This window comes from Centruroides sculpturatus, unplaced genomic scaffold, assembly GCF_000671375.1.
Source record: "Centruroides sculpturatus isolate CEXI.00-Female unplaced genomic scaffold, Cexi_2.0 scaffold1222, whole genome shotgun sequence".
NCBI lineage: Eukaryota > Metazoa > Arthropoda > Arachnida > Scorpiones > Buthidae > Centruroides > Centruroides sculpturatus.
This window is the reverse complement of record NW_019385484.1, coordinates 192,272-216,005: the sequence shown is the minus strand read 5'-3', so window position 1 is coordinate 216,005 and position 23,734 is coordinate 192,272. Positions and strand designations below refer to the sequence as shown.

General features: G+C 32.4%; 1 protein-coding gene across 3 annotated transcripts; it reads right to left on the bottom strand.

Moving 5' to 3' along the window:
• Positions 1-389: 389 nt before the first annotated feature.
• Positions 390-22,048, bottom strand: LOC111639416 (histone-lysine N-methyltransferase SETMAR-like). 3 transcript variants are annotated; one of them, XM_023385308.1, is made up of 5 exons: positions 21,968-22,048; positions 15,535-15,617; positions 12,172-12,317; positions 10,266-10,332; positions 390-3,971 (listed from the first exon to the last, which is right to left on the bottom strand). In XM_023385308.1, exon 5 carries the CDS (start codon positions 1,227-1,229, stop codon positions 390-392), a length of 840 nt encoding a protein of 279 aa, XP_023241076.1. In that variant the 5' UTR covers positions 1,230-3,971; positions 10,266-10,332; positions 12,172-12,317; positions 15,535-15,617; positions 21,968-22,048. The 3 variants fall into 3 exon arrangements, with proteins under 3 accessions (XP_023241076.1, XP_023241074.1, XP_023241075.1); XM_023385306.1 differs by having other exon boundaries at positions 1,800-3,971; XM_023385307.1 differs by lacking the exon at positions 21,968-22,048 and adding an exon at positions 15,760-16,059 and having other exon boundaries at positions 1,800-3,971.
• Positions 22,049-23,734: the final 1,686 nt, after the last annotated feature.

Here is a 23,734-nt window from a genome sequence, read left to right as displayed (position 1 = left end):
TTAACAGCAGTATTATCGAGCGAAATTAATTGATGCAATCCCTTTATACAGCAGAATATCATATAAAATCTCATTGTGGTTTTCCAATTGGGAAACTTTTTCATTCTTGGAATTTATAAATATCTACTAAATAATTAAAAATCTATTCGTTTTTGCAGGTGCAAATAATTGTTATATTTGGAATAAGTGTAAACATTTTTGCTGGAACAGGTAAGAACCCTTAATTTGCCAATTCTTTAGCTATTATTCCTAATAACAATCAAATTAAAATTAAAAACCAACCTACCACAAAATATCCGCTCTGATATGTACGTGATTCCACTAGTGCGAGGGTAGTCCCAGAAGTACCCGACCTAACAAAGACACAAAAAATTTGGTAAAACATATCTTTATTTTTCAACATAGTCTCCTTTCAGCTCGATACACTTTTTCCAGCAATGTACAATAGCTTCGGTCTCCTGTTTATAGTGAGAACTGTCGAGCTTCTCAAAATAGCCATCAACCGCAGACTCCACCTCTTCATTGTTGGCAAATCTTTTATCACCAAGCCATTTTTTTAAGTTTGGAAAGAGAAAATAATCCGAGGGGGCTAAATCTGGCGAATAGGGTGCGTGAGGAAGAAATTTGAACCTTAACTCATTGATTTTGGCCATCGTAATAACGAATGTGTGAACTGGTGCGTTGTCTTGATGAAACAACATTTTCTTTTTCGCCAAATGTGGCCGTTTTTTCTTGATTTCATCACTCAAGCGCTGCAATAAGTTCGCGTAATACTTGCCGTTGATTTTTTTGGGCGCAACCCAAAAAACTGACGCCATGACCTTGCCAGCAGATGAAACTGTTTTCGCCTTCTTTGGAGCAGATTCTCCCCTTTCAGTCCATTGTTTCGACTGTTCTTTCGTCTCAAGTGTGAAGTGATGGACCCATGTTTCATCCATGGTTATGAATTGACTCAAAAACTCGGCTTTGTTGCTGCGAAACATTGCCAAAGACTCGATTGTAACATCCGTAGGACGCTGTTTTTGTCCCATTGTGAGCAAACGCGGCACCCATCTTGTGCACAGCTTTCTCATGTCCAAATTTTCAATTAAAATGCGATGTACAGCACTTTTTGAAATGCCTACCATGTCTGCTAGCTCTCGCACTTTGAGTTGACTGCCATCCAATACCATTTTGTGGATTTTTTCCACCATTTTTGGCATGGTCACCTCACTTGGTCGAACTGACATGTTCGTCTTGGCAGCTCGTACGGCCTCGTTTAAACTCTGCCACCCAATATTTTGTTGTTGTAAACGAGGGAGCAGAATCCTCCAGAGTAGAATCTAGCTCAGCTTTAATATTGGTTGGACTGAAAGCTTTCATATGAAAGTATTGTATCACATAACGATGACAAATTTTTTCCATGTTTACAAATTCACTGAGATTGTTCACTATTTATGGCTGCCAAAAAAATACTATACAACGTAACGTCTTCAAACTTCAAACTTAAGCTTTATAAGGTTGATACTTTCGAACACAGTCGTTTTTTTTCAAACAAGTACCGCCATCTATTTCAGGTCGGGTACTTCTGGGACCACCCTCGTATAATGGCAATTTAATCATAAAATTTCCCACTTGAAGTTAAATCGCTATCTTACTGCTCACACTGGAACAATTTGACCACTCTAATTCTATTTTTCAGTGTTCATTTTTACTTTAAATCTAAAATTTTAATAAGAAATTTAGTTTTTAATTTCCTTGCGAATAAATTTCGAAAATTTAAATACCGAAATATGAAAATGACAAAGGTACATACAATGTTAAAATGCATAAATACAGTTTATTTCATAAAAAAAATTAATTTTACAAACGTACTTACAAGATTTATTACCAAAATAAACGAATACATTCAATGTTCATACATGTTATACTTGAATTCATTTTCAAAATTACGAAAACATATCCTTTCATTACAGTATCCTTGAAGATATTCCTATTCTTAAAAATAATAATTCTTCAATTGTAATTATATACAGGAAATGTCAATAATTATGAAATCAATCTTCTACGCTAAACTTATTTATTTTAAACATTGCTTTTTCATACATATCTTATTTACTTGCTGTATTTAAATAAGTACAAATGTAGTTATGATTTAGACGTGTTTTGTGTTTAAATGGTTTCAACCAACTTCACAAGAAATTTCTTTGTGGAAGATGACTTTGCACGTAAAACTCTACAGAATTATTTAATTTTTTATCACAAATATCACATTTCTTAACGCTGGAATCGGTATTTGTCTGCATCTTCCTATTTAAAACACACTTTTCCTAATGCCTTTCTGCATTGATATAATTGATAACTCTTTGAAAACTTCTGATGATTTGTAATTCCAGTTTTGTTGCAAACTTTCTTTCTACAAATGCCACAACAGGATGTATCTCATCATTATAAATGATTAAACACCTCTCCAATCGATTCTATGTCTGTTAGTTATAACATATTGATAGGATAAATTTCTTTCTGTGTAATTTTAAACAATAAAGCAATAAATGGTATTTTGATTTATTCTCTCTTTAAAAACTTTCTACAATTGGTTAGATCAGTGTTTCTCAACCTCTAACGAATCGTCGCCCCTTCACTACAAAAGACAGATGCGGAGGGCAGAGAGTAACACCAAATTCGTACTGCATTGAATAGACTAGTGACTAGTATAATGTTATTTGTTTAATTATTGTACAATATAATGAATAAAATATCTAATTATTCTTAATATAATGTTTTACTATATCGCCCAGAAAATTGTTTTTCGCCCCCCAAAATATAAATTGTTACTAATCGCCCTCTCAACATAGAAAAACGCCCACATGGGTGCGATATCGCCTGTTGAAAAACACTGGGTTAGATGAACAACTTGATGCATTAATAAAATAATTTTAAGATAGTTAATAGTTGGAAGGCTTTTGACAAAGACTTCCAACAAGTCCTATTGAACAATGTAGTATCTATTTATGTATTATCGTGTTGAACAAAGTAGTGTCTTATTAAAGTACTTTTATGTTTGAAACTTTTCTTACAATGAAACCATCTAAAACAGAATCACACGGTACCCAACATTTTTTCCTGATTTGGCAGGTTTTATCTTATTTCACAAAATTAATTACGTCTGTGTGTTGATTTATGAGCAGATAAACAGTTCTTTGTTTTAAAACGCTTGTTACAGATACTACAAGTATATTTATATTCAACATTATGTATTTCGGAATGATTCTTTAAAGCTCCCTGTGTTTTGAAACTTCTTTTACATATCAGGCAAAAGTGATTCCTTTCATCATTATGAATGGTTTTATGATTTGTTAAAGAAGGTCTCGATTTAAAACACTTATTACAAATATCGCATTTGTAAGGTCGGTCTTCGCTATGCGTTGCCAGATGAATTTTCAAATGAGATTCCCATTTAAATTCTTTTTTACATAGCTTACAAATATGAGATAAATGTGTTCTGTCACGCATCTTCACTCGGCTTATTGTCAAAACGCTCTTATCACAAATGTCACAGTGAAAGGAATTCCATGGAATCAGTGGATCTAGAAGATATTTCGAACATGATTTCATGCGGACTATTGTATTATCATCTTCGATATGCTTTTCATAGGCATGTTCTCTCATGTGTCTTCTCAAAAGAAAGATCCAGGGAAACATCTGATGGCAGGTTGAGCAGTGAAATCGTTTGTTTCCAATATGAAAAAACAGATGGGTTCTTAATACTTTGTAATTTGCAAAAGTTTTCAAGCATAAATTACACGTGAAGTATTCTTTAGGATGAGATGCCCACATCACATTGAGGTATTTGTTTTTAATACTGCTTCGAATTTTATTGATTTTCGTAATTGAAGAAATGGATCGCTTCCTGTTGCTCTTAAATTGATAATACTTTGGTCTTTTTCGATTGTGATGAATAACATGTTTCTCATTCTGTTCGTCCTTGTTAACTGCAAATTTAAAAAAACATAATAAAATTATTCATATTTAAATAAACATCACTTACAGTCTGTGCACAGCGATATGCACAAGCATCTAGTTGCAATCCTATCCATTAAATTGAGTCTAGTAATCCACCAATTTCACCAAATGTTATCTATTTACATGTGCATGCAGTTTAGAAGAGGTTTTGCTAGCATTTGTAATTGTCACATGAATTGGATTGAATTGCATTGTTTCCATAGAGCAATGCAATATGTAAACAATCTGCAATAGGGAAATTAGCCCATATTTGTGTATTACAAACAAAGAAAACTCAGGAAACTGCATGTAGCAGCCCACTGGCCAAGCATGAATCACAAACAAAATCAGGTTTTTTCCAATCTACCACTGGCGAGCAATTATCTCAAGGATTTATAAGTTCAATAATGTGTTGAACGTGTAATAATTTGCAAAAGTTATCTCTATTTGAAATATTAATAAACATTTAAAAAATAAACCTAGCAATAAAAGTGATGAATCACTACCACTTAAACGTGAAGAAGGTGCTGAGTATTGAATCATTTAAGGAATCATCTAGAAAACTTTACAAAATATAAAACAATAGTCAAAAACCTGCTTTTTAAAGCATATTAAAATGGAACCATAGTTCTAATGGCATACAATTATTTAACTTTTGCCTTGCAGAATTTATATTCTGGAATGAACACAAAAAAATTAACATTGTTTACTGTATGTTTAGTTATACACTTGTGACACTGCGGCACTCCAGGTAACAAACGTGCAGACTTCCTCGCACGTGTGGCTACCTCCTTCAGAGACATCAACCCTTTGTACAGCCATTTACCAGTCTCCAGGTTAAAGCAGCTCCTTTGGCAGCATACAATTGTAGTGTGGCAACAAGAATGGGAGCGTATCCCAGAGCAGCACATTTTCCAGCAGTTCTTCCCAGACGTAGCAAGACGCCTCAGCTTGAAATGGGTCCACCCTCAACACCAGATGTCACAGCTGCTCTCAGAACATGGTAAATTCAATGTATACTTACATCGGTTTCTACACAGCGACACTGACTGCTGTCCAAACTGCGATGTGCGTGATGGAGTAAGGCATTATCTTTTGTCTTGCCCACTGCTGGAGGACATAAGGAACGAGCTCAAACTTTACGTGGAAGAAGATAATCTCAATTGGCCGTGTAAGCTGGAAATTTTAGTGTCGAGTAAAAAGTACTTTTCCCTTTTTCAAAGGATGGTCAAGCTTTACTTTAACAGAACATTAATACATTGATAAACGTTTTTCCCCACTTTTATTTACCGCACGACTCCTGACATCAGGATTTTATATCTACGTGTATTTTGATTTCTTTTCTTTTACGCTCACTGTTGGTTTTCCTGCTCAGCATGTCACCTCTATGTACACACTGTATATATTCATCCCGACTGTGCCTAGCGGTGTCGGGCATAATAAAGTTTATTTTGTCTGTCTGTCTGTCTGTCTATACACTTGTGAATTATTAACTTAGAATTCAAGGAATAGTTCTACATACAATTGAAACACAAGTGATAAGAAGTGGCATATTTTAGAAAAAAAGCAAAAACCAATGCATACAAATCAACCAAACAAAATGTGTTCAGCAAATAAAAATGAACAACAAATCTAAGTTTTATATGTATAAACTGTAAAATAACTTACTTTCGGTATATCAAAGGCTTAACAGTTTTGCAGATTCTACTCAACTGAAAAAAGAAGACACCCTTTAAAACATTTATGCCAGTGTTTCTCAACTATTTTAAGGCAAGGACCACCAGTAAAATGTCTGAAAAAGTTCTATGAATCACTAAGTTACGTGAATCTAATTTTAAACCTATGTAAATATTATCAACATTTGTGACATATGTGTCATTTATAACATAACTAGCTTACCCATCGCATTGCTGTGATCTCAGAAGGAAGGAAATTCAAGCAAACTCGTTATGATAAAATTCAATTTACATTTTATCATTTTTATTGAAACTTATTACTATTATTCATTTTCATCGGGAAAACATTTCAAAGTGTCGTTTCAATTCTATTTATTTATTGGAGTGCTTGTGGATACACGATATTTTTTGTTTTTCCGTCTGGTGCATACACGAATAAATCAGGTTTTCCAACGCGTGAGCTGACCACATACAGTTGTCCATGCGAGAAGCATGGATTCTCCAAATTTAGCTCACACACTTGCAGCGATTGTCAAAAGTGTGAAATTCCCCATTTTTATATATATATTTTTTGATCCTTTATAATTTTAATTATTTAATTGCTCCTTCCTCTCTTCCTTGGCATGTCGTGAAATTTCTGATAGTCGACCCCCCTATAACACGGGTTCCTATAGTTCAGATTCCTATATCACAGCGAAAAAATTGTGACAGTATTAGTACAAAGATGCCAAAAAAACTCCTATAATTCGGTAAAACATCATCGCTGACTCGTGCCGCGACAGGATTGCACAAACCGTTGATTTTAAACGAGCAGCGGACCTACCAAAAACCATTTATTATTTAACGTCCATAAAAATTATATTTATATTAATGATGTCTCTAAAGTTCAGCAAATTTTTTGCAAAAAACAAAATAATTTATCAGGAAGCAAGTGAGCACCATTCGATAACGATCTCCATGACGAAAACAAGCTTAAGCAACGGCGTAGTTGAACACACTCAGTAATTAATCCTACATTTTTTTGTTTATAGCATAGTTTATATGGATTATTCCCAAAAAATTATACGTATTTTGGAAATGTTGAGTCAAATTAGTCTAGAATCGATTAATTTTATGGAAGAAACTTTTCAAACAGCCGTAGTCCGTAAACTGCATACGTGCCAGGCTGTGATTGGCTAGACTCCTAGAAGCTGGATTCATAAAATCAGGAACGTATCTACCGTGTTATAGGGGGGTCGACTGTATTGTAATTTGTCTTTTTAAATTATTTTGAGTCGATATTAAAATTTGGAAAAGGGAGATCCCTAGATCAGTAAAATAGGCGAATTTCATCCTACAACTCCAGTTATTGTTCAGGATACAGTTAAGGTTTTAACAAAGTTCGAGCAAATATATTAGCAAACAAAAAAATTGAAATAAAGTGATTAAACAAAAATTATTACAAATATCGTAAATAACAGTTCACAAATGCAAATATAGAGATATTTTTTGGAGGGGGGAAATGGTCTTCACAATTTGAAATCAATCGAACACAAAGTCAAATGCTCGTATAAACGTGCACCATCTATCATAGGATAAATGTGCTATGCCAGAAACCTTCGCGGGAATGTATTAAAAAACTTCCCAAAGCTTCATGGTAATCATACTATGCCAGAAACCTTTGCGGGAGTATATTAAACAACTTCCCAAAGTTTCATGGCAATCGGATAAACGGTGTGGTAATGCATGAAGGACAGACAGACACACACACACATATATTCATTTTTATATATATAGATAAATCAAAAAGCATGTTTGAATACATGTGGAAACATAAATTGCAAGTAGTCTATTAAAAGTAAATCATCATTGCAAAAGCTTTAATCTTTATACATTTAAGTCTGCCCCTGGACCACATGTTCCACATTGCAAATCACAGGTTCACAGACACTGGTTTATGTAAACTTTCATTGTTTAAAATACACTAAAGAAATTTTAAATGCAAATACATGCCATTTAATAATTACAGTTTATTACATGTACTGTGAAACAATATACTTAAATTTTGCAAGTATTTATGCTGGTTTCAGTTTCAAAAATTTGCAATTTTTTTGTTTTGTTTTTATTGATTTCCTCACTTAAAAGTGAATTCAATTTGAAAAGACAAAGAACAGAAACGAAGCTAGAAATATAATGTTATACAGGGTGATCCAGCAGAATAAATCAAAAAAACATGCATCCTACAAAAAAAATCACTGAACTAAACATATTGAAAGAGGCCACAAGACTGAGCTATTGTTAACACTACAATCATTGAAAGTGGGGTCAACTTTATTTTCTTAAATAGATCCCATTTTTATTGCTTATTCTGGTTCTTCATCAGAAATTAAGAAACTTTTATCAAAAACATTTTTTTAAAAGCTAAACATATCAGAAGTTATAAGTGTTCCACAGATTTACATAAACACAGAGCCACGATTCCACAGATTTACATATGCACCATTACCACATGGTGCATGTGTAAATCTGTGGATATATGACAATTTTTCTAAAAATAAGAAGAGAAATTTAAAAAAGTCATTAGGAAACTATTATTACTTGGTGAAATCATTCTTTTTCTATCAATAATTGACGAATACAAAACTTGTACCACAATGTATTGAAGTCATCAAGGTTGTGATAAAGACATTGATCTTGATTCCATCAAATAATAATAGTTTCCTGATGTGTTTTTGCATTTTCCTTCCTTCTTTCAGTGAACTTTACAGATATCCACAGATTTATGACTGCAGCATGCTGCAGCTGTAATAACAGCACAATATACTTTAGTTAAAGCTGTTAATTTGTGAAAAATATCTTTCCAGATATACTGAATTATTTTAAGTTTAAAATAAGTTTTTTTATTATATAAAAGTAATCTATTCCGTTATAAATCCAGAATTGTAGTAATGTAGCTTCAATAAGAGGAAAAAAGTATTTATTAATATCTCATTAATAAATCCTTAAATGTATTAATTTGTTAAAATATCAATCATTTCTCATTCTTTCAATTTAGCATTTTTGTTACACACAATGAATAAATCATCATTTTTTAATCTCTATTTTAATTCTTTTGCATTTTGCTTTAGTTTCTAAATGAATTCACAAACACCTCTCTTCCATTGAAAGGAGTGAATAGTAATTCTGAGAAGGTATGATGTTAAAATACATTTTTAAAAATTGGATGCGTTGCTAGATAAAGCATCTTTAATACACAGCTGGACATACAAGCCAATGACATAACCCATTTCACTTTGGAATGAACCCAATACAGTGACACCTCAAAATTAATTTAATTCACTCCTATAGGAAATTTGAATTTGAAAGTGAATGTCTAGTTAACGCATAAAACAATAAAAATAGTAATATTAATAGATTAAAAACAATGAAAAAAGGAAATAATGCAATATATGAACTGTGCATTCAACAGTTGCTGCAAATTAAAAAACAAGTAAAGGATTTTCATTAATTCATTATTTTTAGCCAAAATAAAAATTTACCCAATCTGGTAACACTGCCACATCATATGTACTTGTATACAAATATCAGACACTGTACAGTATGACTGTCTTTGTGTTCCAGTTCCAAGAAAAGTTAGACATTTCGGATAAAATTTCCTTAAAATCTGTTTGACTGCTGAAATACTGCTGTATTATTGATGCTATATTACTAATAGTAGTACAAATTGGTTAAAGTTTTAAAAATTTGAAAATGTTTTAAATTTTAATATGAAAATTAATACGTTTTAATAGAGGCTAGTGGCTTATTTCCCTCTTCTATGTTGCAATTTATAACTGTTCATATAAACAATTAATATTTTAAAAATTGCTTCTTAAAATATATTTTGGTTTTGGTTTATTTGTTTATGGCAATATGACGTGTGTTGATCTGCCAGGAAGAGATGCCTCCCAGGAGGACTTTTATGAGAAACTTCCCCTTATTTAGGTATTACAAAAATAAAGAAAACCAGAAAGATCCATGTGGCCTGCCTGTTGGTAAGCCAAAACCCGTGACATAATCCCAGCGTTCAGTGGTTATATCCATTTGACCACTGGTGGCTTTTTTTGACTCAGTGGCTCAAAAATTATAAAAGCTAACAAGTAATATTAAAAATCATCAATTTGATATTTGATATTCAGTAAAAAAATATAAGTAAATACAAATTGATGAAAGATTAAAAAGCAAGACAACATAATCATGATTTATATGGTCTGATTTTAAAACAATACCATCTTTTAGTGCAAGAAAATAGCAAGTCTGTTATGTATATCAAAATTAAAACTAACTCACAAGATATGTTTGTGGAGAGGTTTAAAACTCCTCATGTATAGTTAGTCTCTAGCTGCAGCAGTGAATAAAAAAGTCAGTCGTTGGCACAGATTGAAACATATTGCATTACTTGGATTATTTCAGGTACAAAAAAATTGCATACACAATGTACAAATGTAGTATAAACAGTACAGTGATTAGAACTAGTGTTTACACTGATGGTGGGTGTATTGACAGTACTTACACCAAATATGATATATATAAAAAAAAAAGTAATAACTGTAAAACATTTAACGAATAAAAATGTAACATCTTACTTACTTTGGATCTTCATTCCATTTCTATTAAATCTTTCCTGAGGAATGATAGATGAATTTTTCCTCATAACCTAAACAATACATAAACAACACAAAAGTAATATATTTAAAACTTTTAAAAAATGGCTTACAAATTTACACATTAAAAAATACATAGAAAAGACTAAAATGTCTTGATTTTTTGCCAAGTCTCTACAATGGAAGACTGTTGTTCCTGCTGTTTAGACATGGTAAAAATCAAGACATTTTAATCTTTTCTATGTATTTTTTAATATTTAAAACTGTTAATAATATTTACAAATAATTTAGTAAAAGATATTTTTAAAAATCAAATATAAAATAATATTTCACTTAATTTATCATTTTACTTCAAACAAGTAAAATGGCAACACCATATTCGGGACAAGACTATATCTCGGAGACTCACTACTAAGCGGAATCACTTTGACACTCAAGATGGGTCTCATTCTCATTCTCCAATCTTCTTTGGTATTGCTGCTTTTGGGCGCAATCGTTCAAACTTTGCTGGCCACGACCACAAGGTCGTCCATGATGCATTTTTGATTAAATTAACCTATCCAATTTTGAAATTTTTCTCCGTTGTGTGTTGGTCCAGGTTGAATTTTTGTTGATGCGTAATGAAAATTTCCCGTTTTTGAAAAAAATAATTGTGGCTATTGTATCATCCAAAATTATTTTTTTATTTTGCACAAACAATATACAGTCAAACTCGATTATAATGTCATTGGATGTAACGACAACCTAATATAACATCAAATTTTTATCGTCCCACGATTTTACTATATTAGATAATGTTAAAAAAAAACCCACTTGTAACGACATAAAACCGTTTTAACGTCATATTTGAAGCACTCCTAAATTTAGATTACATATTTTATTTAAAATAGAAGAAACTATGTGTTCAGTCCTAAGATCAGAGTTCACTTCTTAGAATGACTGTGGGTGGTACTCTCCCCACCTGACTTTGGTGGGTGAGGTGCCTGTTTTGCCTGTTTGTAGAAGAGTGTCGCCATTTTGGATTTTATTTTGACTCAGTTCTTGGTCCTCTGACTACCTACAAGTCTGGATTTTTTTTTTATGTGAAAATGATTTAGGCACTTAATACTCTGCCAAATATCAACTCTTGACATGTACTCCTTCATACCTCTATGCTGGTAACAAAAAATGAAAATGGCAGTACGATTTTATAAACAAGACAGTCTTTTTTTTTTGTTTTCTGAAACTGTGTTTTAGTATTTATTGACTGTTGAACACAAGATCGTGTTATTAATTAAACACTTGGCTTTTTTCCATCTTTATTCAGTTGATATGGGCACTTCTACATGTTTCGGGCACTTAGCTCTTCATCAGTCAACATTAAATACGCAATGTATGCAATGACACTTATACAGCACAAGTTCTCATTCTCCCAACTAGAAGGATAAGTTGACTGCATCAATGCTATAAAATCTACGTACAGTACATCTAATTAAACAATAAAACACTATATCAAACGTACTTTAATTAATTAACTGTATAAGTGTCATTGCATACATTGAGAGTTTAATGTTGACTGATGAGGACCTAAGTGCCCGAAACATGTAGAAGTACCCGTACCAACTGAATAAAGATGGAAAAAAGCCAAGTGTTTAATTAATAACACAATCTTGTGTTCAACAGTCAAAACAGACATAGTCTTGTCAATAAATGTATAGACTTTTACCAATTTTATTACTTTTTGTTATTACTAACTTATTGTCATTTTCATGTTTTAAAATCCTTTGTTTCAGGATTGAATTCTTCAATATATTCAAAAATAATAAATAACTTATAATAAATAAATAAGTCAAACAAACTAATATGCAAATCTTTCTTATAGTGTAAAATACTTCAAAATTTGTATTATTTACCTTTAACAGTACATTTTCCTCTGGGAGGTAGATTTCATAATTTCCAGTCTTTACTGTAATATTCAATTTTTTCAAAACAACTCGACATTCTGATTTAATAACATGCTTAATATCATAATTCTTGTTTATTTCTTCTTTATCACAATCTATAATGGAATTAAAGAAATTTCATGTGTTCATGAAAATTGTAAGAAAATAATTAAAACTAATTAAATAAATTGGCTGAAAGAATTAACAAATTATTACTTAATTCTAACTCTAAATACTTTATTTTTTCATCATAACAAAGAAGAAAAAATCAGAGCCTGAGAGATTATATCCAAACAGCCATATATGGAAGATCTATTCTTTTCTGATAATCACAATACAGTACAGCGTCATTTATCCGAATCAATTGGGGACTGGGGTTGTTCGGATAACTTATTTTTCGGATAACCAATTATGTACAAAAAAATATATTAATTTATCCCGTGTTGAAATTTTTCTCCATTGCATGTCACTTCATGTTGAATTTTCATCAATGTTAAGCCTAACGAAAACTATTGTATCTGTGAACCGCCGGGGAGGTCGGGAATCGTCGACTCTCCCTTTTCGGCAACAGGTCGTTAAACCTGCTCACTTGTCAAGATGGCTAAATTTCGGATGCAGTCCCGAAGGGTCGGGATTCTTGTTGTCAGGTCGAGTGGAGGAGGTGAGAGGGGTCGTCGACGAGGCGTAGGCGATATACGAGTAAAAGGACACCATTGAACAATGAAACAACGATTTATTAGACTAACGAAACAAAAAAATAAAGGTTACAAAATCTAACATGGGGAAATAAATTTATCTCAGTATTAGCTCCTAACTCGCGGAGAGAGAGTTTACAATTATTTGTTCATACCTCTAGTTTACTTCCACGTAGGTGGGAAAATTTTAATCCTTTTCTTTTGTAGGTGATCGATGCACACAGTTCGACGCACAAAGTTAAAGTTTTCCGGAGACGTAATTAATCCTTCTAGATCGTAGATGTGAGACTCCCCCGAGGAGGGGGAAAGAAGTCGCTTTTATAGCTTCGGACTGGGAAAATCAGTCAGGTGATCTCCCATTGTGTGAGATAGAGTTGGTCCTGCAGGTGTGGAGGTCGAAGTTGTTCCCGGGATCCAAAACAAAATGACGAATTCGGACTTTAACTATAAACTTTTTGTCTTGCAGCAGAGGAATGTCATTGTTCTAGGGTTGAATGTTTATATTAACGATGAAAGTTATAAGTTTCGATCGATATTTGATTCTTTTTTCTGACAATGTTATTTTAACGTGGAGGCGACAAATTTATTTTAAATACGTCAAAAATTTAGGGAGAGAATGAACAATTTCGGGCTTATTCTGAGGTCGGATCTCACATATCGTTAAAAATTATTTTTTTATTTTGTACAAACAAAATAAATACATTGAAAAATATAAAAACAATAAAAAATTATACTTCAGAAGTTAATTTAGTATTAAAAACGTAAAATATTAGAGTAGCCCAAGAGATAGACAAAGATTGCAGTGCCACAGATCTGGCAAAAATTTAAATTTGCCGACTGGAATTCTATTGGATAATTGATGTTTCGGATAAATGAGACGCTACTGTATATCAATAAAACATATGGAAACACATCCCTTGCCATTTATTACAAACAGGTTCTATTCTGTCATATTTTTTTAAAAATAAGACTTAAATTGGCTCTGTTCTAGAATACATGTAAGTTAAACTGATAACCATCATTATATCAAGGCATAATAAGGTGCTTCTCATAAATGGTTTTTGAATAATGGAGTGCTAGTTCGGACTGACTACCTTGCAGTCTTGCTGATCTCAACCACATTGAGAACCTCTGGGAAATGCTTGCTAGAGCTATGTGTGCAGGAGGCAAGCAATAATCTACAGCAGTGATCTCCAAACTTTTTGATCGTGTACCCCTAAGGAATTTTTTCTGTGTATGTTTGCAAGTGACTGTAAGCCTACTTCTTCGGAAGGATGACTGTAAAATTAAACAGACTGCAGACAGGACACATATACAGTATTTTAAAGGAAAAACTTGGCGTACCCCAAGTATCACTTTGCATATCCTACTTTGGAGACCACTGCTCACAGTATAGGAACTGAAAAGTGTAATAGTAGCTAAATGAAAGGAAAACACTTGAAATCAATGCCTAATCATGTGTTTAATTTAATTTTGGCTCAAGAATGTCACATTGCACATTAAAAAATTTTTTATTCATATATTGTTACTGTTTTTTCAAAGTGGACCAACATTTATGGGATACTAAAAACATCAAAAAATTTATTGTATAAATTATTTACTAAATTTTAAATAATACAGTCGACCCCCCTATAACACGGGTTCCTATAGTTCAGATTCCTATATCACAGCGAAAAAATTGTGACAGTATTAGTACAAAGATGCCAAAAAAACTCNTTGGAAAATCTAAATGACTCGTACAACATGGAATTCATATAAAACAGAATAATCAACAGTGTTATGGAGGGGGTCAACTGTAAATATTTGTTGAAATGTAATGTAATTATTAGGTAATACGTATTTTAACAATTTGTTATACTCCATTTCTTTGAACAGTTTTTTAAAATCCTAATTTTACTAGCTGGACCTATATTCCAAACCTGATACACAGCAATAACACTCCAATTGCTGTATTATTAAATTTAATACAAGATGGCACCTAATGATACCCTCTAAGGTCAAATTAATAATTTATTATGATTATTACCAAATTATAGTCTGAGGATATACAGCAATTGCAGCATTATGGACCAATATTTGTGGGACACACCTTAATTAGTACACATCCTGTTTAAAACCTGTCTTACTCTGAGGCATACATATGAACATCCTGGGAACTGTTAACAGCTGTTCTCAAGGTCAACTGGTTGTAAACACTGTAGACTGCACTGTGTCAAGTAAAGGGCAGTGTCAAATGAAAGAATAATAACCCTCGGTGCTATATTTTCTAACATTTTCTAATTTTTTTAAATATCAGATTTGCTTTTAAGCGTAAATAAATATTATAAAAACTTAACGCAAATGGGTTTTTTGAGCAGTTTTTCATGAACTAAATAGGCGTTAATACTGACAACGTAGAAGTACATTTAAATCCTTATGCAATTCAGGACAGCAGAAGATACCTATGTATTGTCTACTTTGTTAAATTTATCTAAATTTTGTAAATTTTAAAAATTTAATTGTCCTGGCAATTTTTTCAAAGTTAACAAGTAATCATTTCTGTATATATTTATTTAGATGTATATATATTTATATTTTAACTGTTCTTCTAATCACTAGAAACATATTCTTATAGTATTAAGAATGTTAATCATCCTACCTATTGAATTATCACCCGGAAAATTATTCCAAATATTGGAGCTGTGTGTTATCTCTTGAAATTCACTCTCCATAATTAATTAACTGAAATGATAGAAAAATTATATTATATTATTAGAAAAGTTGAATTTTATACAAAAGAGCATAAAAATATTTCAAGTGTAAAATAATATGCCATTTAATAAATAAACTTTTTAAAAAAATAATAATGTTTCATCTTCATTACCTTGAATGTTCTATTACAGATATTCATTCGTTTAATTGAAGGCATTAGTATCCTGACACAATATGAATATGAAAATGGCAGTTGATGTGTGAGTATAATTCAAGACATGTCATGCCACTCCTTAGCTTGTTTGTACTGACTTAAATTTTCTAATGGAGTTCCAAAACCAATTGGGAGACTTGAATAATTCAGCAATATACACTTCTATAATAGAGCCTTAGCAGAATTCCAGTGAAATTTAATGTAAAAAAACTTTGGACTAACATTTTCAATCTACAAATGCAGATTCTCAGGTCTGCATATTTGTTAATGAAATGCTCAATTGAAAACATCAGTCCGAAAGTTTTATTTTGAATTAAAACTCACTGTAATTCAATTAATTAGGGCTCTCTGATAAATGTGTTTATTGTTAAATTTTCTAGTTATAATTCAAATAATCCCATTCTAAGTATGATCAAGATTTTCATGTTTTCTTTTAATAATAAAATGAAATGAAATGAAATTGTTTAAAAAGAAATATATTCCCTGCACAAAAGAGTTAAAACACCACTTATCAGACTGAAATGATATAATAAACAATTCATTCAAAAGCCTTAAATTATATTCTAGTAAGGTTTAATTCGAAAAAAGGTTTTTGAGCTCCAATTGCGGATAAAAAATGTTAGATCCTTTTTTCAAATTAAACCTTACTAGAATATAATTTAAGGCTTTTAATTGAAGTGTTTATTCCTTGTATACTAGCTGTTGACTATTATGAAGCATATCTAATAAATGTTTTTACTTTATTCTTAAATTGGTTCGTAGGATCTCTTTTGAGCCATATATGAGATTTGCTGACAGAAAAGGGAGAGGTTAATTCCACTTCTTGTCAAGACGAATGAGGGGTGTGAACATAATGTGGATGTGGTCATCAACACTGAGACAGTCACTTTTACATAACAAGCCATTTATCTGGAAAACAGAATGCTTACACCAATCTGAATAAGAACTTCTTCTCTCAATTGGAAGTAAACATAGACAGTTCAGAGTAAAAAGTTCACTGTTATCGTTTCAATGGCAATTGGACAACCCTGGGGCAGATTGGCTGGAAGTTGACCTAGTTCAGTGGAATGAAGATGAAATCCAAGATGACGGGGAAACTGACACGAAGGACAAACAGGTTGAACAAGAAAGAAGTGACCTCCTTTTGTCCTTGAATTTTGGGGTTTTTGAAGAATTTTTTTCCAAAATTTTTAATTTGTTCAGTCCTGATTTTCTCTCTCCATCTTCCAATTGGTCCCTTTCTTGTTTCCAGGTGAAATTAGACAACTAGATCGGGTGTGAGAAAGAATGCTCTCCATTAATCAATTTGAAACCTTCTGTTCTTTGTCCACAAGTGTTGATCAAACTTTGAAACTTTTGCTTGTATCTCATGCAATAATACTTTATTTTCTAACACCTAAGAACTTTTATGTTTTTACTACTTACAATACAATAGTTTTAAACATTTAAGACATTTTAAAATTTTGTCATGTCTACGAGCATCAGAGTCAAAACTCAACTACTCCAATTAACATTCTAAATATTCCAACCCATTAGTTCATGTCAACTGATGACCTTATGAGGTCGAGCATACTGTGTGTTATCTCTTGAAATTCACTCTCCATAATTAATTAACTGAAATGATACAAGAATTATGTTAAATGTAGAAAAGTTTAATTTTATACAAAAGGTATTTCATACCTTTGCAACAGATCTATTTCATACATTTTTTCTTAAAGTGATCAAATTTTTGTACATTTTACAGACTGTCTAGAACCTCACATGTACTTGGTCCATCTCATCAATGTGCATCTGCAACAGTCTGTAGTAGTTCATCTATTTAAGTGCTACGAACTCTTATTAGCTCTCATAATCACCAATCACATCTATCCATTTTTTCTCATCATGTCACAAAAACCAATAAGAGAAAAAAATTGATAGTGCTTAAGAATTTGGACTATGAGAGAATATCGCAATCATATTGATGAGGTGGTTTGTATTTGGTATGATCCTGCAAACAAGTTTCAGAATGAAGGCTGAAGTTTACACAAGGACCACATATTTTGCTTTTGTGGACATTTTTGATGGAAGTCTGTTTTCTAAATTGGGAATGTATATGTCAAACCTGGTTTACAGTAGAGTATTATAAGAGTAGAGTAATAGCGAGGTTGAGGCCAAAGTTTTAAATGCAAAAATGTGTACGTCAGACATTCAGCGCTGCTTTCCTATAAGCCTAGAACTTTGACAATGGTGTTTGGAATGTCGAGCATGATTCCACTGACTATCCAAACACCATTGTCAAACTTCTAGGCTTACAAGAAAGAGGCACTGAACATCAGATGTACACATTTTGTGTTTAAAACTTCGGCCTCAACAATGTGCTTTCTAGTGGTGTGTTGTGGCAATCCAAACTTGTTAAAACACTGCATTCTTCCATAAAATCCTAAATATTAAATGTAGTTTTGATTGCAGTTTCTTACTTGCATAGTCCTTCTGTGACAGGTACAGATTAAAACATTGTCTGAAATATTTATAAATATAATCTTCGGATGCAGTGACTATATCTACAGCAATCACCATTTTTTGATAACACTTCAAGATGTAAGTTGACTGCAAACTCCATTATTTCTGACTGGTTTAAGAGAGCTCATTAGGACCAAACTGACTCATTTTAATGTTTTTAATGAGAGGTTCGCCTGATATTTACCTGAGTTCTGGTAGTATCTTCAACAGAATAAGTAAGGATGGCATTTGAGCCAGTAGTAGAGGAATGTTTCTGGAAGTTTTCTGTATTATCTTATCTGTAGTGTTTATGAATATGTAGGAGAGGGAGGAGGAGCATGAGAGAGTATTTCTTATAATGTCAATCCTTACACTGTAGTAATAATGAATAACTGTCCAATAGTCTTACTAACCATGTCAATAATTAAGCTATTCAGTGTGTCTATGTAGCTTGAAGAATGACCTGAGAGAAAACAATTAAAATTAATTAACAAAAAGACAACAGCTGTACATTGTGTTTAACCAGCAGAAAAAGAGGGTGAATGAAAGGAAGATGAGGAGATACAAAGAAAAGAAAGCAAGGATTCCTTTGAGTGGCATATGTAAAGTTACTACTCCCTCTATGTTTAATATTGGTGTGCAGTTTTTAGGCTGCAAGGCCATGGATTTAAAAGGAAACCTGAGTTGTAGCATAACCAATAAGTAGTGCAGCTACATATAAGCTAGACAGAGTAAAGATTGAGGCTTAGAACTAAAGTGAAGACTTAAATACAATACTAAAATTAATACAGAATCTAAGTTAGCAATCCCTATAAGAAGCCCTGAGAGGAAACATCAAGCAGAACCAAAACTTATACACTACTCAAATACTACTTATATACTAACTACATGAACCAGATAAAACAGAAAGGACACACCTACCATAGTCTAATGATGTCAGTAAGATGTGAACTCTGAATGAGGGATTTTCCACACTCTCTAGAGTTACTGACCCCCTGTACAAACAAAAAATTCAATGAAACCATATTACACTTTGCAAGATATTCACCTCCAAAGATCAGTTTTTACCATAAAGCAGCATATAGCCTATTCTCCATGACTAATGCTCCATGTATCATGTATCATGCACTGAGGTGCAAGCAACAGTGAGCAGCAAAATACCTGCCTGGAGCAAGCCTCCATACCCCATAAAACTATGTAACATCAAGTACACCACAAACAGTCAAGTGGACTACTCAAATCCAGAGTAATCACATGGGCTAAATAATTAAATGCAATAGACTTAGTGGAGCAATTCAACTCCCAATCACATGCATCATGAAATTAGACTGATTTCGGGAACTGTATCTCATCAATGGTCACCATCAAAGTGCATATATGGTAAGCAGTAAAACTCTATTGTTCATTCGATCGCTTGATGATATCAGTGCTCCCTAGTAATGGTTGTGTAGACAGTCATTCATTACCATGTTATACCAACTATTACTAGCATGGTTTTTTTGTTTTTTCTTTTAAATTGATAGCATTCTAATAAGGATATGTTTATTTAATGTATGCAGGTTATATAATAATGTCTTTAATATTAAAAAAGTGATTAATTGTATTGCTTTCTAAAACAAAAAGAAAGGCATATATAGATATAGCACACTTAAAATTTTTATTTCATTTAATTAATAATTAAACTTACATATATTTGTTTAATTATAAAAAACTACACAATACAATTAATAAAATTCTTGAATGCAGGATTATTATACAATATATATTTTTTCAATGCTGTTACCCAAAGTTTAATTTGTAAGAAACATGCATCAAAAGTAACTACATGATTATAATTTACATATAAAATGTTTTCAATTATAACCAACTGAATAAGAGTACAGTAATACCTCAACTTGCGCAAACCTGGAGTTTCTTGATTTTCAAATCTTGTCGATTCGTCTTTTGTTTGAGCACCACACAACTCTTGATTACTCATTCCCCCCACACTATTGTTCAGCTTAGATGTTCGGAGGTGTCACGCGGAATCAACACATAAATAACACAAAATAAATTGTAGCTATTTCTGTGTTTGTTATATCTACGGAGACTTGAGAGACTCTATGTGGTGATTTCTTGTAATCGTGAACAAATCAAAAGACGAGATAAGATTAACGAGAACATTTATTAGCTTACATACATCCGACTTGGATTTTACACAAATTGCGAAATTATACCCTGACTTACGCGGTTATTGCTCGGTCCCACCTATCGTGTGAGTTCAGGACATTACTGTATATGGCCCAAAATGTACATATTGGTTTAATAAAATCTCAATGAACTTTCCAATAAAGAACTGTGGTGTGATAATTCCTTAAAATTTAGATAGATAGATAGTTACAACTTCTCATATAATCACTGGGAAGAATAATCAACACACTAGAACCTTTTTATATCCCAGTAAGAACGAATTTTATTTAAAACTAACATTAAAATTATTTTAAAATTCCAAAATTTCAGAAATTTAAATCAATTTTAAACATGTTGTTCAACATGTTCCATATTTGAATTGTACTGGTCAAAAGTTACATATAACCATTCAGAAGTTTTTAATTCTTCTCATTATTTATATTTATAATCTGTGATAATTATTGCATTTTCTACTAAATTCTTGAATAATTGAAAAAGTATTATAAACTTTTAATATTTATATTACTTTAGCTTTTGATATTTATAATTAAATTTTATTTAGAACATGTTGTGTGTCTATAACAGTATAAGTAAATAATTTACTTAAGCAACTAAATTAACTGTAGAAACATGTTTGGTCTAATTATATGTATGAAAATGCTCACAAATACTTTCTTATATCTTCATAATCTAAATTTTAACAACATTCGAGCAAATTGTAATTTAACAAAATATATACAGTCGACCCCCCTATAATTACAGTCCCTATAATTACGATTCCTATAAAACTACGAAAAAATATACGTATTTTGGAAATGTTGAGTCGGATTAGTGTAGAATCGATTAATTTTATGGAAGAAAACCGTAGTCCGTAAACTTGACACGTGTCGGGCTGTGATTGGAACGACTTGTAAGAAATCGGATTCCTAATAAATTGGAACGTATCTATATCTTATAGGGGGGGTCGACTGTATACAACAGTTAAATGTAATTGCTAGACGATCAAATCATTTACCTTTCTTCTTCCTAGGGATATGAATTTAATCGATTTCCAGTTGAAGACATTGTCATAACGCTTGCAAACATACAATAAATATTGATAAAACATCCTGCTGGTTAAAAAACAAACTTCTTGTGTAAAAATGTTCATTTAAAATGTAGCTAATAATGATTGATATAACACATGGTATAACCTGGAAATGAGTGAGTCTACACAACTGTTACAAGAGGGCACCAATATTGCAACACTTGGGCATGAGTGAGTCTACACATAAGTGACTCGTACAACATGGAATTCATATAAAACGGAATTATCAACAGTGTTATAGGGGGGGTCGACTGTACATGCTTTGGTCGCCATAGAGATATGGTTTATTTGACTTTTTTTGCTACTGTAAATGCGGTTTGTAGCTTATAGATAAGATCCCAACCGTCTCATTCAGAGGTAATTGTACCGTCAATGTTTACCTACGTGACCGTCATTACATTATAAATAAGAAATAAAAACTGTACTCACATTTTAAACGTAATCGCCGCCATATTAAAAAAACTTACAGCGCCATCTGTGATTCTGAATCACATCCAAAAATAATTTTTATAATTTTTAATATATTTTTTTTTCAATTAATTGTAAAAGTTATTTATTTAAAATTGCTTAAATAATAATAATTGTTATTAAATTAACTTTTGAATGACAATCAGTTTAACTTATGATATTATTAACCTGACATGGCTTTATTATTTTTTGAACTCTTTTCACCTGTGGGTCCTAAGAAGGCCTTTGTTTAGCAAACTCAATTATGGGTTCAGGCACGTCCACATTAGAGCAGCGGTGAGGGGAGAGGCCCGAGGTAGCCGGCCGGCCGGACGGACCGCCACCAGAAAAATTATTGTTGCTTTTTCGACCCGTCCGGATCGATCCCGAGTCTCCCAGAGCGTTAGGTTGTCACCTTGACCGATGGCTTTGTTCTCTTCCAGAACAAGCCTGCTCTTTGACTTGTGTAATCCATTGCAGATCATATTTTAGTTTCTTCAAATAAATATGACCACTGTTAACTACCCTTAGTATGAGGGCTAAACCATAGACGGTAACTCCCAAACAGTTGAATCTGGCAGTTCTCCAATTCAGCCGTAAAAGTTTTTGAAGGATTAGACTTTTTGAAATAAGTCCGTAACATCAAACCTCAGCTTTTTCTTTAGTCTCCTTGTAAATCATGGTGCATAAGTCGCTCCCCTTCTTGAGTAAAAATGGTAGGATCCTTTCCTGCTTTCCGTGACTGCACTAGCATTTTAATATTATAAATGTTCCAAAATGGAACGTAATGTACCTTTTTCGAATATTTTACATATTTAAAATTCAAAAAATAATTTAACTTAAAATATAATAAATTGAAAGAAGTATGTACATTAAATAAATACAATAAATAAACAAATAAAACATTGAAAACAAAGCTAACTATAAAGAAGCATGGTTTAAGGGCTTTTAAGTTCCTTTTTTTTTTCTTATTATATATTTCCACGCTGTTGGAAGAGCATTAGAATCCCTAGCATTTAAGCAACAATTTTTCATTTTACTTTTATAAATTTCCATCTTTTTCATCTCCGACGAAATGGATGGAGTGTGCACCGTTTTAATGACTTTAGCCTCTTCCCATTTTACAATCGTCTAGTCCAGTGTTTTTTCAACCTTTTTGAATAAGCGACCCCTTTACAAGTTAAAAAATTTTGGCGACCCCCCTAGGGTCATATTAAAACTATATCAGTGATTTTAAAAATTACGTATTTAATTTTTTTCTGTTGAGAGAAATTATTGTTGATTAAAATGAGAATTTAAGAAGAATCGACAATAACTTAAGACACGTATAGTATGAAACTTCCTTTTCATCATAACATTGGGCTCTGGGTGCTGTTGACTTTTTTTTTTCAGGATGAGAGTTCTGAACTTCTACTTTTCTACTTATTACTTCTTTTTACAAGTCAGCTCAACACTTTTTCGGCTATCATTTTCTGGGGTGGGGTACCCACACAGGCCCCTCCCTGGCGACACCCATCGTTCAGACCTAAATGCCGATCAAAAAACCAATTGTACTGTAAAATAAGCAGGTACTGTACAGCCTTCTCGCTAAAATTGTAGTTTTTTTAAATGTAGTGCAGGACCTACAAACACTTGTCTTTTTCTTTTACCCGAGACCCCCCGTGTAAGGCTTCGCGACCCCCTTGGGGGTCGCGACCCACAGGTTGAAAAACACTGGTCTAGTCTATGCTAATTGCTCATGTAGTATCG

Bases quoted from the DNA above. Each gene is read 5' to 3' on its own strand.
- LOC111639416 (XM_023385306.1), bottom strand. From the start codon at position 15,607: ATGGAGAGTGAATTTCAAGAGATAACACACAGCTCCAATATTTGGAAT. The intron at 12,318-15,534 runs GTAGGATGATTA...ATTCCATTATAG, and splicing joins TCCGGGTGATAATTCAATAG to ATTGTGATAAAGAAGAAATA. The intron at 10,333-12,171 runs GTAAATAATACA...TGTATTGTTTAG, and splicing joins AGGAAAATGTACTGTTAAAG to GTTATGAGGAAAAATTCATC.